General features: G+C 41.6%; 2 protein-coding genes across 6 annotated transcripts in view; one reads left to right on the top strand and one right to left on the bottom strand.

The window, feature by feature from the left end:
* TSEN2 (tRNA splicing endonuclease subunit 2) overlaps positions 1–15850 on the top strand; it is a 603350-nt gene that overhangs the window by 132487 nt on the left and 455013 nt on the right. The window lies entirely within an intron of this gene.
* VGLL4 (vestigial like family member 4) overlaps positions 1–15850 on the bottom strand; it is a 99146-nt gene that overhangs the window by 35845 nt on the left and 47451 nt on the right. The window contains exon 1 of one of the 3 annotated variants that reach the window (XM_051627113.1): positions 10290–10694. The exons of the other annotated variants lie outside the window; for them this stretch is intronic. Within the exon in view, the coding sequence (XP_051483073.1) occupies positions 10290–10371 (82 nt within the window). The 5' untranslated portion in view covers positions 10372–10694. Of the gene's footprint in view, positions 1–10289; positions 10695–15850 lie in introns of those variants that run through there. 3 annotated transcript variants of the gene reach the window in all.

Below are 15850 nucleotides of genomic sequence, written 5' to 3'. Positions count from 1 at the left end.
AGGAGAGTGGTTTATGGGGCCAAGTTGCAGGGTCATTGAAAATAAATGTTCTCTCCAAGGGGAAGCTAAGGCAGGAAAGATAGAGGGAGAGACTGTGTTTGCTACCAAAAAATTACATGCTGCCTGGACAGCCTTTCTCACAGTTTTCTGGGCACACAGGGCGGGTTTTCCAGAACTCTTGGAAAAGCAAGGAACTAGCAGAAATTATTTTTGAAGTTATCTACCCAGTCATGGGACTGCAACGGGTGAGCACTAACCAAAGTTACACTATACTTCTCACTACCTTTAATTAGGGCTTTGTCTTACTTACTCCCTCTATATCTACTAATCTTTAGCTGAATCTCCCTTTTGATTAACTTAACTGCAGGCTCCTGGTTTACTTATTTCAAAGCTGAAGAGGCAACTAATTCCTGACAAAACACACACCCAAATAGACAGGGAAGAGCAGATGGCTTGATAAAACAAAGGTAACAAAAAACATCAGGTGTATGTCTGGGCTCCACCATTCACAGGATACCAGCTCCAGACTATCCAGAAACGAATTCTCTCACTACATTACTATGATATCATCCCCAGCTAATTATCTGTTAAATCCTTCCCCATTTTGCTCAAATGATACACATCCCAAACATTTCTGCAGCTCTCTACCCTCCATCACCCACTAAAGATCTTTCACCCCATAATTAAGCAGGCATTCTATTAAATACTGCTGTGAATTTTTCATAATGAAACCAAACAGCCACTCCAGGGGCAGTGAGACACTGAATTAAAAAGGTTTGGAAGTACTGCTTTAGGTCATAAATGGGTTGTCAGCTTGCCTGCTGCCAAGCCATGCATTGCATGACCACAGTTGGACTGCTACTTAATTGAAGTTTCTTAGCCCAACTCATCTCCTGAAGAGAACAGAAAATTAACTGCTGGCATCAGTGGGCACACTCCTCTGCAACTCAACAGACCTAAAACGTAGAAGAACAGACTTGCAGAGGACCCACAGTTCAAATAGGGGAACTTAAAATCCTTCCAGCCCACTATTCTATGTAAGAGCTCATTCCTTGGATCAACTAAAAAGACTCAACTGTTCCACACCAAAGCAGATTTCCTTGTCTCAGTTTAGAACGGGTCCACAGTCACAAGAGGCCTTAGTCCAAAAGTTCCCTCCATGACTGCTGGAAAGCCAGCATCTAGTCCATACATCACCAGTCCAAGCTTCAAAGATCAGAGGTTTTATCTGTTTAGCTAATTAATTACAATTGTTATTTGCACATCTCAAAACAAACAGGTAAGAGCACTTTGTTTACTATCAGATCACTGTAAGGTTTAGCAGCTCTGGCAAAGCATTACAATTACACTTCAAATGTCGCTGTCAGTTTTATCCCTGACTTATGTGAATTTAACCAATTACAGCCTTTCTTTTTTTTCTTCCCCTCTGTAAATAGGGATTATTTCCACTGTTTATTGCATGGGGGTAGCTAAAGGTTGAATTAACTAGGCTTCTAGGAGGACCAGGATGCTGCAGAGAGGATTAAAAATAGATATATACACAAATAGGTTACAATGAGTATTTAAATGTTTGTTGTCATACTCACTTCTAAATGGACTCATTGAGAACCACTTGAAATCAAATAGGGTAGCATTGAATTTACTGTACTACAAAGGAAAACTCAGGACCTCCATAGATTAGCTGTTAGGACAAGCAGAATGTACCTCAAAGCAGTTGGTCTTAGAAATTAGGACCTTTAAGAGTTTTTAAAGGATGAGAACAACTTTTTTTTTTTCTTTTTTTTTCTCTTGTTGCTGATGAGCTGAGTTAGATACAGTGATTATACAACACTGATAAGAGAAGCTTTTCTAAGAGACAGAAACTAGTCAAGACTCTGTAAACATCATTGCCAATGCTGGAAAATATTTTTGACACCTTTGGCTAATAGCTCAGTGTGATGCCTACAGCAAGACAAGAGCCAAGCCTTCACCTCTTTAACTGTGGCCACTGGTTTGGGAGCATTCAGCAGGAAAAGTGTGCACGTCAGCATTCTCCCAGCTGGCTCTGGGAGATTTAATTTCTGCCAACCACAGAGCGACTGCGATAGCTCTCCGAGATGCCACAGCATGAGAACTGAAGGGTGGGGGTTAAACAAGCAGCAATGCACACCAGATGTCTGAGGAGGACATCTAAAAGATCCGGAGCACAAGGAAGCGTATTAAAAAAAAATCCCCTTCAATGCCATAAATATTTACACTAAATCCAAGAAACTGGCTGAGTTCAAACTTGTCCTATATGAATCATACAGCACTTCCCTCACCCCAGCTTCAGTTAATTTGTTCTGTATAAAACCACCACAAAGGAGGTGCCTTAGTTATGTCAACTTCTTTTTCTATATGCTAAGAGTACTTTTTGTAGAGCTCCTGCTTTAGAACAGATTATTTCCCAAAGAATATAAACAGAACAACTAAATAGCCTTATTTTACTTGGCTGGCTCTTGTGAAACATTTGCTGGTCTTCCTAGATAATTTAGATTCATAGCAATAGTTTCCTTTTGACTGGACAACTCTGATTTTCTTCATATGGCCATTTAATTAAATTAGTGATGCACCACAGAGAAAACAAATCCCAATTTAGTAATCTGGAGCCAAGAAACAGTAAGTTTCTGAAAGTTCTGCTCTGAAAGTGGCGAAACCTGCTAATTTTCCAAGTATCTAAATTTCCATTCAGAACTGAGACAAACTAAACATTAACAATTAAATAACAACATTGGAAGTCACACTGCCATCTCTAAAATGCAACCAGAGTGCACTGATGTCATTTGTAAAACAAGGAAATACTCATTCCCAAAAAGACAACAGCTATTCCAGAAGATCCACTTGGCAGCTTTGGTTTTCACTCTTCCTTACACAAGGGATTGCTGTGCTGGTCATTCTGTAGACAACAACTATAAAGGCTGTTGCCATTCTGCTGTTCTTTCATTTTTTTATTAAAATAAAACATAATAAATTATTTCAAGATTGGCTTATATTCCCATACAGCAGTGCCATTCCTATGGTGGCAAAAATACAATCTCTCTAACTCAGTCTCTCTAACTACAACCCATGTTTCAAGGCAAAATTTCTGCATGCTGAGGAAGAAATATTAAGTCTTGCAAACCAGGGAGGTGTAATGCAGGGTGGTTTCCATGCCTGCCCTGTCAAATGGGTTTCCAGGAAAAACTGCTGCTTTTTAAACACAACTGGTTCCAAACTTTTCCTGGGAGAGCAAGTATATTTCCTGGAACCTGCCAGCAACATTTGGAAGCACAGGAGGAAAGTTATACACTACAAGGTTAGATTCTCACAGTTGACAAGAAACGCTCCGGAACGATTAAGAGTGAAAAAGAACATGTCCTAAAATCATTAAAGATTCTTGTAACAATGTGTGTTGTGGAAACATGGGAACCACATCTACTGTGAAGGAAGTAAGCTAGCACCTACCTGCTGGAGCCACAAAGGCAGTAACACTACTTTATCCTGAATATTGACTACCTCCATCCATGTCCACCACATGGTGGATGATCTTTTCCTCCAAAGACAAAAACGAAGCACAAAGTCACACCAACATTCCTGGACAGAAAAGCTGAACTGCACCATGCATTAATATGTTTAACAAGTTCTTGTTTTTAACACTAGCAGCCACAAAGTTAAAAGAGAAAAGGAAAAAAAAAGGTGTTACTTCAAAAAGTCTGATACCAAACAGTGCCATGAAGCTTAGCTAAAGGAAACATCTCAAACTCAGTTCCACACTTTCTCCTCCCAGACTCCTAGTACTTTTGACCTGAGATGTCCAGGACTTGCATTCCTATTACAACTAAGTATCTTTGATGAAGACTCAGCACCTCACTGAAGTTTCTGGATGACAGTTTCTTGGGCTGGAAGCAATGCTGTGGTGGTCCCAGGCACACCACAGGTTAATCAAGAAAAAGCTGTATGGAGCTCTTTCCCAACAGCTGTCCTGCTCCAAGCTTGCCTTACCTAGAAGCAGTGCCAAACTACTACTGATGTTAAGAATCACTCTTCTGACTCCATCCATCTGTAACATGAGGCTTAGGAGTTGACAGAGATAACCCTAATTAAGAGCTCAACTGCCTGTTCCAAGCTGTGCTCGTGCTGGATGATGGACAGCTTCTCCTTCCATCCCACCCAGCCTCCCCAGGTCCCTGCCAGTGCACACCAGCCACCTGTGCCCTCACACCAACCTGGAGACACAGACATCAGAACATCAGCTGGCTATTAAAAAGAGAAGTTGGCTGAAGCACCAGGGGAAACCTGCCTCCAGGAAATGGTGACACTCCAGGGGTGCATGAGCCACCACCACAGCTCCCAGCTGGTGATCTTCCCCACCCCCAGGGAAGGGGAACAAGGCCTCTGGTGTGCCCAGCAACCCTGCCATGCTGATTCCTCCAGTACTTTTTCAGGGGGATGCTACAGATGATGGAAAAAAAAACAATAATAAAAAATTGGCTGGCTTTAAAAAAATAAATGAAAACCAAAACCACTCACGATTCTTTAACACTGGAAAAGTCTAACACCATTTTTGTAAACACTCCTCCAGAAACTTGTATCCAGCACTACCTCATACTATTATCAGTGAAAAGTTATAGGCTCTGTCCTGCTGGATTATTGTTAGTGTAAACAACTTTGCTAAATTGCTTGGCAGGCTGTCTGCATGCAGCATGTTAAAACTCTGTAGTCTATTCAGCCAAAATCAAATATAAAGGCCCATCTGTATTAATCCTCAAGACGAAATTAATAGACAACTATTTTCATGCAAAGAAGATATTTAAAAAAGGCAAAACCAATACATATGGATGAACTTCTTCATTCATAATTTTAGATGCCACACAATGGAGACTGTTGTTTAAGCTTTATTTTTTTCTCTAACAGCTCTCCATACAATACAGTGCATTGTTCAAACTCTGGAGCAATTTAAGCTTTTTCAATGTCTCCTAAAATCCCTGGATTTATATCCACAGAGACCTGGCACTGTAACAAATTTGACTTGTGAGTAACAAGTTACAGCCTTTAAACAAATTGCTCATTAACACAGAATTCAACTTACTGCTACAAACCTCATTACCTTTTATCTCAGAGAAAACCGTGCTGCCTATCTTATCTACTGAAAGTTGTGGGATAACCCACTATTATATTTGATTTTTTCATTTCCTTGTTTGAGTTCTCAGTACAAATGCTGAGCTAGCATCAAGGGTGAAGAGAACAACAGAACTCCAGGGGGAAAAAAAAAATAAAAAGGCTTAAGTGTGACCTAAATCTATCCTGCCTTTGATGAATGAGGAAAATAAAACGAATTTTGATGTCAGTACAGAAAAGGATATTCCCAACTTCATGCTAGGAGGAAATGAGTTAAGAAAAGCCCAACTGTGAAGTAGGAACTCTTTGTTTTTTCCTGAAGATAAAAGACTTTGAAAAAAAATCCAGAGAATGTTCTATAAATGGGGGACATTCTGTAGGTGCTTCTTAATTTACATGACTTTGAACAGAAATTTCACACTGCATTACAAATAAGAACACTTAATTCACCACGACAGAGATTTTTATCCCATTTCTTGTTCCACTAATTCTTAATAGAAGAATAGTGTTGAAGTCATTTTATATATTTAGAAACTAAACCAAACTTTGGAGTTAATAGGAGAAACTGATGTTACAAACCCAGAGTAAAATGCAAGGTCAGCAAAGAAACCTGATGGAAGCTATTCTTGAGAACTTAAGACAACATGTTAGATTTCATCAAAAAGCAAATGAAGTTAGCAGAGTCTGTTTCAGGCTCCGTGTTTGACATCAACCAGCTAAACTGGCCTTTTTGGGGAAGATACACCTACATTCCAAGCACCTTGCAGTGCCCTAAGGAGATCTCTAGCACGGCAAGCTGCGTGCTGCAGCCAGCTAATGCTTCACTGCTCCAGGAAGTCAGTGAAGTAATTATGTAATATGCCACTAACTAATGTAAGCTGTCCTGAAACCAGAAAGGGGTGGTTTTCTACAAATCTGGATCCAATTTTCTTCATTAAAAAAATGTCAGTCTTCTGGACTGTCCAGAGAACTCAGTATAACCATGTTGAGTGCTCCAAGTCCTGTAACACGCCTGGGGGAATGTCTCTGCATTTTATTGCATTTCTTTCTACCTTTCCCAGCACAGCAGTTGAAGGCTTGAGAATGCAGTAATAACACAAAGCATTTGAAGGAAGGAAGACCGAAATCTGCCTTCCAACACACAGCCATCTGTAGGCTCCCCCAGATAAACAACAAAAGGAAACAAATCTTCTACTTGGAGACAACACCTCCTCATACATTTTCTGCTGGAAACCAGGAGCCAGGACTTGCCAGGCTGCCCTTGCACCAGTCAAAGAGCTGGATTCCTTGTGATTTGTTTTAGCTTTGAGCCCTCCTGCCATTACCTCACACACAAGGCTCTCAGAGCAAGAATATTCAGCTGAAGTGAATTGAGTTTCCACTGCAAAACAAGATGCAGATGTTCTACCTCTGAATACGTGCCCGGATCAAGTGCTTGTCATTTGATAGGAAGCACTGGGAATGCCAGACTGGTAGGGAATGGTTCTGCTCCACGGCCTTTGCACCTCAGTGAGGACAACTCTCCCAAGAACTTTCTGATGTCTCTGAGCCCATTAAGAAGAAAACAACTATATGAAAGCCCTACTCATTAAACTGGCCATTGCTGGTAACGTTTAGTAGAAGGGTATCAGATGTATTCATGCTAAATATCAGATGCTGAGTCAACAATCCTCTAATTATTTCTTCTTTCTTTCTTATCTCAACAAGTATATTACAATAAATTCATCATTGCTAATGTAACTGCCACTCTCCCACTGACAAAGAACAAATGTCCTCATTTGAAGGATGTAAACATTTTCTTACACATACACTTTTTTATGCAACTTGTTAAAAAAAACCAACAAAACAAAAACCCACCGTATTGTTAAAATTAAGATTTTCCTCCAAAAGCATCAGAGTTGAGATTATCATAGGGCATCATGAGGAGCTCAGAGTTAGTAATAATATTAAGGAAACACTCAACAGTACACAAATTATAAAACAAGCAACCTGAGGAAAGCAAATGGCTTTATCCTCTGGGTCAAAGTTATGAAGCCCTTTCCAAAAACCCTGTCACCTCACCTCTGGCTATAATCCTCTTGCTGGCTCTGGCTGCCTTAATTACATGAGTATGAAGAACTTTCCATCATATTACAGAATCACAGAGCACTGAGGCTGAAGGCATCTCTGGGGATCCTCTAATCCGAATCTCCTGCTCCAGAACTGGCTCAACTAGGGCAGGTTGCTCAGGGTCACAACCCCTCAGGTTTTCAGTATCTCCAAAAGAGATTCCACCAGGTCTTTGGGCAACCTGTGCCAGCTTTAGACCAGATTCACAGTAAAAAAAAATAAAATTAAATGTTCTATTGTTTGAGAACAGTCAACTCCAGTTAGATTTCCATACTAAAAAGCAGTCAGCTAAACCTGCAACACACCCTTACTTCTCAATGCTTAATGGAAGAACTTCTAGATTTCCCATTTCAGCCACAGCCCCAACAAAAGGACACTTTTCTGTCCATAAAGCAGATCCCATCCATATTACTCACCATTCTACTTTCTTCCCCTCCACCAAATAAGCCAAAATCAGAAATATGGTTTATGAACTAAGCAGAACTCTGTCAGTAAATGTTCCCAGACTCACTGGAGCATGATCATGGATGACACAACTTAGGAACAAAATGAGATGAATTCATAGTTGAGGTTTCCTGCACCTACCAGTCAGAGAAGACTAACCAAGTGCTGGAATTAACCCAGTAGCCTGGAACTTGCAGATAACAAATTGCTATCTCTAAGTCTTGCTAGGCAAGAAAAAGCAGGACTCTTCTTGGCATGCAAATGCATCCTTCTACTCCATGTTGAATTAAAGGGCTGCCAAATGCACACGATGGAAGAATCTTCTCTGTTCCTTATGCATCAACACATCTCTCATCCATAAGCTACAAATCAATGGCACACAGTTCCAGTGGCTTGTGCCAGAGGTGAACGATTAAAGCCACTAGTTTTAAGCCCCATAAAATGATAATGACACATTTCACCAGCATACCAATAATCCCAATAAGCAAAAGCAAGTGTTTCAAGAGAGAATCTAAAGGAATAATAAATTAATCTCATTTATTTCCTGTGGCATAGACATCCATTATTCTTTCCTCTGAAATTTCAGACCCATTTTCACATCATACATTGTATTTGCATCTCATCCTACATCTGCAAAAGTACTTTTCAGAAAGACATCTATTTAGAAGTAGTTCAAGTATGACCCTCAATAAATCCTAATTAATTGGCTTTGAAAGGGCACTTTGTTGTCAATACAGTTAGTACAGCAGCAGTGTCTTTGAAAAGACAAGATCCATCACTGCTGACACAACTCACATAAAATAAATACTATGGCAGAGGCATGGAAGATCTGTAGGCATCTTTAAAACACCCTTCAAGTCCAGTGCAGATGTTGCCAGTGTTTATACTTTTTAAACCACTGGGATATAAACACCTCACTATAAACACCACACTGAAGTTTTGCTTCTCTTTTCTTCATTTTCTGAGTGTTTATTTTAGTGTTAAAAATGTTAACTTCCATAATAAGGAAAATAGCAACAGCTGTTCAAACTAAACAAAGACTGCTATAGTAGAGTGTATTCCCTTCAGCTGTTCTTTTGAACTCTTAAAGCTAAGATCTGGTTAAAAAACAATTATTGGAGAAGAGGATGGGGAAAAAAGGGGCTGGAAAGAATCTTCTGTAACTATTATGCATAATGATAAAGAATTAAATTAATGAGTTTTTCTGCCTTCGTCAACAAAATTCTCAGGAACATGTACCACAAAACTAGAATTTTATGCAGAACACTTCATGGTCTTCGTCAGAAGTTGTTAATTGCTTCCAAAGAAAGCACTGGTTAAACAAAGAACAATGGAAAAGTTAAGGAAAAGAAACTCTCAGGTTGCTTTTTTTTTTTCTTTCTTTTAAATAGTTTTTTTGTTGTAATGAAGAAAGCACAGGATAAGAAAGAGCTTGAAAATTCAACTCTGTTGAATCCCAGCTCTTTATTATTCAGTACTGATGGGCAAGCTCTGTAAAAGAGCTTTATTCAAGCACATATATACATATTTGTGTAGGAAAGAAAAATACCAAAAAAATTAAACAGAGACATTAACAGTTCTACAGGGAGCCCCTCCACTTCCTGAAGGAAAGAAATGTGGCCATGCTGGTTTAACAACAGAAAAGATGGTGTTTTAAAATGTGAAATTCAGCTCCCTGTCTTCTGGCCTGCTCTTTTTCTGGAGAGCATGAATGCAGAACTCCCGATCCTATGCACACTCCGTATTGTTTCTTCCCTGACAACTACAGCAAGATTTATTTTCCGAATGAACATGGAAAATGTTCCTGCTGAATCAGAAGAAAGATTTCTGCAATGCCTGTGTGTGGCTACAGCAAAAACAGCTCCACTGCCAAGCTGAATTAGCTCAGTGGTGCCTTTCTTTCCAGGCAAAGCCAAGCCATAACCACTTCTTCAAACTGCACGTAGATAAAACTCCACTCAGTTAAGAAACTGATTTTACCCCGTTACCTCAGGCAACTTCCAAATGGGACTATCAACGCTCACAACATGAAGAGCTCTAACGCCAGCCTGCGTGAGCTGAAGGAAAATTCTGAGTCCAGCAAAGAGAGGGGAAAAAAAAACAAACCCAAAACCCAAGGTTTTCCAAGGGGTTGTGTAATTCTCTCCCCGGGGAGCCAGGCAGCCGAGGCCCCCCGGGCTGCACAGGCTGGAACTGTGGGTCGGTGGGTGCCAAACACCCCAACCCCATCACCCAAAAGCTGCTGGGCTGGGTCACAGCTGGAGATGGACCTTCACTCACACACCCGGCTGACAACCAAGTCCTTTCAAGCTACGGAAATCAGCCACAAAAACTCTGCCTGCCACAAAAGCAACACAGTCCTTGGAACTAACCTCGCTGCTGTTACGCTTAAGGGAAAATGAAATTCACACTCAAAACGCTCTTTGGAAAACAAACAACAAAACAACAAACCCCCGAACAGGAAAAAAAATAAATAAATAAACCCCTCTCCCCTTAAACAAAGCCCTAGCAACTGCGAGGCATCTCACACCCAGCAGCACAGATTTCCTTTCAGGATGAAGAACTCCCAAACCACAGCAAACACACCCGACAAGGGACGGCAGGCAGGATGGAGCCATTACCTTCATAGCACAGAATGCCAATATTGTTGTTCATCTTGTCCAAGTATTGGTAGTTCAACAGGTCCATCTTCATAAATAGCATTTATCGGGCTAGCAAAAAAGACCAGCTCGTTTGCTTTCGCCCAGGTTGAGGGAGGAGGAAGCCAAGGCAAATGGTGCCCGAGCGTGCTCCCAGCTTCCCAAACTTCACCAGCACAAGGCCCAGCCTTCAGCTAATCAAAACAAAGGATGGCAAAGGAAAGTTGGAGGGAATAAAGTCCGCACACTCTCCCTCCCAAACTTCTGAAAACTAAAGTTACGCCGTGTCCTTCGGTAGGGAGAAGGCCGTTCGTAAAACTTTTCAAGTCTTTTTCGAATTTAAAAAAAAAAATAATTAAAATAAAATTAAAAAACTAACGCGGAGGAAGTGGGGGAGAGGGGGGGAAAAAAAAAAAAAAAAAAGAAGTCAGAAAACTGAAAGAAGGGAAATTTCCTAGGACAAAGCCACGCCAGTCCTGCTCACAGCCCGCTGCAAGTTCCCTGCACTGACATGCAGGCTATGCTTGGTATGACTCGTATGTAAACCGGCTTCCTCCTGCCGGGCGGGGAGTGAGCATGCTCGGTGGGTCCCTGGAGCTCCTCAAATGTCAGGGATGTTTTCTGCACAAGATCAGCCTCTAAATGCACCGAGTGTTTGAAAGAAAGAGGAGGCGGCGGTGGAGAGGCTGTGCAGAGGGGCCTGTGTGGCGGGGGCCCTGGAGGAGCCGCTCCTGACGGGGAGAGGGGCCTGGGCTGGGGGCTGCTCCTGCCACGGGCCAAACCAGAGCGAAGGAACTCAGCTGAATCTGTGTGTTTAAAATTAACCCTCTCTCTGACTTCATTTCCCAGCGTGGCCTTTAGGTATATCTCAATACTGTTGCAGCGAAAGATAATGCTGTTTTAGAGTCATGGAACAGATCAGTGGCGCTGGCATGTTAAAGACAATTAAAACGAAAGAAACGAGGTACAGTGGCTATGGCTGTATGCATACAGACAGGTACTGTGCCCTCACACAGCTCCAATTCAATCAGCACACCATCACACTGGGTTTTTCCAGGGCAATCAGCAGTTACAGTGTTCTGGATTCCTACCAGCTGCTGAAGCTCCAGTGTAGATGGCACAAATGATGCAGCGTTTTTACAGCAGCCGCTCTCACCTCAGGATGGGGTCTGCCCTTCTGCAGGCCAAACCTTGATCACAAAGCCTCTGGCTTTGATGTGGCATGACTTGCCAACCCAGGGCACAACATCTGGGCAGTGTAAGCATGTGCTTACCTCATGGGTACCCCCTCTCTCTCTGCCTTCTTTGGCTCGGAACAGAACATCCCTGCCTGCCCGGGATGGAGAACTGCTGCAGCACACACCAGTGCACACAGTCCCAGAGAATGGGTAACAAACTTTCATTTCCATTTTGAGAATTTCTCCCTTTTGTTAGAGACTGGGAAGGTATCACCTTAGAGAGGGAACTCACGGAGTGACATTTTGTCAAAGCACTTTTCAAAGTACTGCTTGCATGCTCTTGATATTTCAGTGAGACAGGTCATTTAATCACAGTTAGTAATAAATAGGAATAAGACATTTAGCTGCCAGGAAGATTCCCTACAACCCAAATAAGGCTTCTCCTCACTCCTGATAACAAAAAGTCATCCTGTGCATCACTGACTTACATGCTTCAAGGGAAGGAGAATGTCAGAATAACTCCTGAATTCAACACAGCAGGAAACAAATTACCTGAAAGGAATTCTGCATTGCTAAGAAGATGAAGGTCAGGAAGCCTTTCATTGATTATTTATGTGCAACAAGGGCACTCTCCTAATTAGAAACACTATTAATCTTTAAGACTTTAACATGGTGTAAAAACTACTGGGTACTTCATGCTGAGGTAACAGTACATTTCTTGGATGGTATGTAATAAAAAGGTTGCAGTTAGGGATCTTTTTTTGCCTCACAGGATTTGTTACCACAAAAGTAGCAACCACACATTGCCAGACCAAGTGGTACACTCTGCTTTTTTAGAAAGAGGAACATTTTTAATAAAGAGAAGAACATTATGATTTTAAAGTAAGGAGACCACAAGTTTTATGTAGAAGATCATGTTGTGTAAACTCAAATTCAGAGATAATTTATACCAATGCTTCACGTTGAACGACCCATTTAATAAAGGCATCAAGAGAAGTCTTAGTCCTTTAAGATACAAACTGTGATACAAACCCATGCCTACAACATGAACCAAACAGAAGCTTGTTTGTTCAGTATAAAATGCAAGTTTCTTACCTAAGTAGGCTAAAGTTTTGGGGCAAAATATTTCTGACATGAAGTTTTTAGTACAGAAACCACCCCTGAATTTACATTAATACAATGGATTTTGTGGATGCCTGGGAAGGAGAAGGGGAGATAAGCATTTCAGTTTTCCAATTTAAAATACTTAATTTTTTGCAGGAAGTGCAGGTGATGAGGAAGAGAAGAAAGCAATGTTGTTAACTTCTTTAGAGCACTGGTCTATGAGACAGGGTTTGCCCAGTGTGTTAGCTACCCAAGGGCATTCTCATTCCAACCCCAATATAAATTCCCCTCTCTATTAAAAAATAGATGCTTTTCTTCAAGCTGTTTGGGAAAGCAAGGTTGGTATTGTCTACAAATCACTGACTGCTCAGTATTGCTGTCCAGACACTAATGAAGAAGTCAAGTCCTCTTTATTAGACCAGTAGACAGTGGTCTACAAGTTTTAGACAGTAATGATCACCTTATTATGTGAGTGTCTTTCACCAGTACAGTCTGCACCATGATTAGCACTTCTCAGGTGCTGTGCAATGAACAGCTTAGATGCTTCATGTTAAATAATAATCAACTGGTACCAAACACTGAGAGTTTCATTCATTTTTAAATTAAAATATCTATACTGGAAGTAAGGCAAGGCCTGGTGAAAGAAGGAGGGGAATTACCAATGTAGATGTATCACAAGCATTCTAAAACCAAAACCTGTTCATAGGAAACCTTTCTCTGACAGAAAATAGCTCACCAAATTCAAGCCCAGCAAACATGAAATACTGACAGGGCCACTGCAGAGTACTCTGCTCCTGCCAGCAAAGAATTTCCAAATGTTTGATTCAGACTGCAGTTCAAACACTTCACCAGTTGAACTGGAATCAATAACCAATGCATCAGCGGGTCAGATGCAACACAGAGAGAAAAACAAGCTATTAACATCACCCCAGGACCTGTGTTAGCTGATTCTGTTCTCCTACACGCTGACAGCTGCAGAGACACTCGTGTGCTGCAGTAGCCCTGCTTCCCATTAGCTAGGGCACTGCCTATAGGGTTGCACACACTCCTGCGAGGAGGGTAAATACCCACAGCCATATAGAAAACGCTTCAAACCCTGGAACTTTTAACACAACAGCATCCCCTAGAGGTAACTGAAAATCCACGTGTCTCTCTGAATCACCCTTCACAAAGTACACTCCAGCTCCCTCAGCAGATGGGATGCTCCAGCCTCTTAGTGACCTGATTCACTTCCGGACAGAAAGCAAAGTCAGTCTTTATACGAGAGTGTCTGATCACAGAAGCATTCTGAGGCAAGGGAAGCAAACCAGAGCAAAACCAAACAAAAAGAAGGTGGTTCTAACGAGCAGGTAAGTCACCAATGTCAAAACCAGGAGACTAAATAAATACATATTTTGACAACTAGTTCCTGCATTAGGGTGGAGTTTGACAAGATTTCTGTGCTGCTCTTCTACAATCAAACCTCTCCCTCCTGCAGAATCCAGCAGGATGCTCACAAAAGCAGCATCAAGCAACTGGTGCAGTGGCCTCAACCATTGGCATTCCATTTGTTTCCTCTTAAACTGGCTTATGTCTCGTGGTCAGCAGGGCCCATGTCCCCTGGCAGCTGGAGCACCTCAGGGGCCTTTCTGCTGCATTTCCTTTAGTTTCTTGTCATCTGAACAGAATCCAGTTTGTGGCTGAGACCAACTCTGTGCTGCAGAGAGCAAAGGAGGGCAATCAGGGGATGCCCTCAAAGCAAACATCTGCCCCAGCTAAAAGCACGAACGGCTGATGAGTAGAACAGAGCATTTTGTAGACTGAAAACAAGCCTGAGAAACCTACCTTTTCAAAGAGTTACAGTGCAGGTTATGATCACGCTAGGTTATTGTGTCACCAGTTCCTAAATGCTGATAAAACTTTTCCACTATAAAAATATATAGTCCTGGCTTATTTGAATAATAATAGGACCTAACATAAAAATAAATCCTTAAAACTGTGTATTATTTGTTTACCTAAAGTTTTGTAGGAAAAAATGGCAATTGCTTGATACATCAAGTGCACGAGATCAGATCTGACTGTCGGATTTTATATGGTTTTCACAGCACTTGAACAGATGCTGAGCTGCTTCAGAACAAACATTTGCTGCCTCCCAACACTCCTTTCTCCTGCCTCAGCCCTGCCCAGTCCTCTCCTCTCTCATTGCTCTCTCTGCTCCCATTTGGAGCAGTTGTACTGGCCTGGTCTCCACGCCACACAACAGCTTTCAGTGGGACAACTGGCTGAGAATCACCTCCATGAAACAACCACACGGGATCCATTCACCTGGGCACAACTGAAACGTCACCCTTGACGATCACCAGCAAAGAGGAGCTATTTCTGCAATGCCCAGTTTTGCAACTGAGAGGAAGAAAAAAATAGAGCCTTGATAGAGATGAAACACTGATGTAAACCACCATAGAGTATTGCTCAGTGTAGTTACATTTTTGACTGGACAAAAGTATCTTGCATTTATGATACACCAGCTATTAGCTGATCTCCCAAGAAGGGGGTGGAGGAATAAAGCAAGAGCACTTAGATACTGGTTTTACTCTTTTTTTAACTATAAAAATGAGCAACTTGTAGCTCCCAGCTGCTAGGTGGCGATGTGCCCGATGGGAAACGCTGCTTTTCCCTTTCCAGACGCTCAGCTGCAGAGTTGCTGCACTTCCCACCTCGGGTTTTATCATTTCAGTTAGAACACGTTTCACAGGAAAAAAAAAGTAAACAAAAAAAACCCCATCATCTAAGCAAGATGGGGTGTTTGCTTTCAAATACACGCGGGTACATATGGTAAGAAAACACAGTTAAAATGTGTCGAACATGCAGGAAGTTCAGAGATGGGTGATAAGGAAAACGACATGTAAAGTTTCTTGCAAGCAGCTGCCCCAACTGCTGTGCCTGGGAGACCCACCCCCAGCAATCCATCACAGAACTCTTGGCTCAGCCAGGCAGGCACCACAAAACGTACCAACTTTACATACTTTTTACAAAGCATTAATGATGACTGCACCGATGATCAGAAGATTTCAAAGCACATATTCTTCCAGAGCACTGTTTGTTGGTTTTGTTGTTGTTTTTTTAAATAAAAATAAAGGCACACTGCAAATAGATTTGTCCACTTTCTCCCTTCCACAGCCTTAAAAAATACCCAAACGAAACCAAAACCAACCCCACCAGGTGGAACACCTCTGAAAGAATGCTAATGCATGCTTTCTTGTTCTGCCTGTCCTTGACTATCTA

Source organism: Apus apus, chromosome 9 (assembly GCF_020740795.1).
Source record: "Apus apus isolate bApuApu2 chromosome 9, bApuApu2.pri.cur, whole genome shotgun sequence".
NCBI lineage: Eukaryota > Metazoa > Chordata > Aves > Apodiformes > Apodidae > Apus > Apus apus.
Note: the sequence above shows the minus strand (reverse complement) of the source record. Positions and strands in the feature narration are given on the sequence as shown.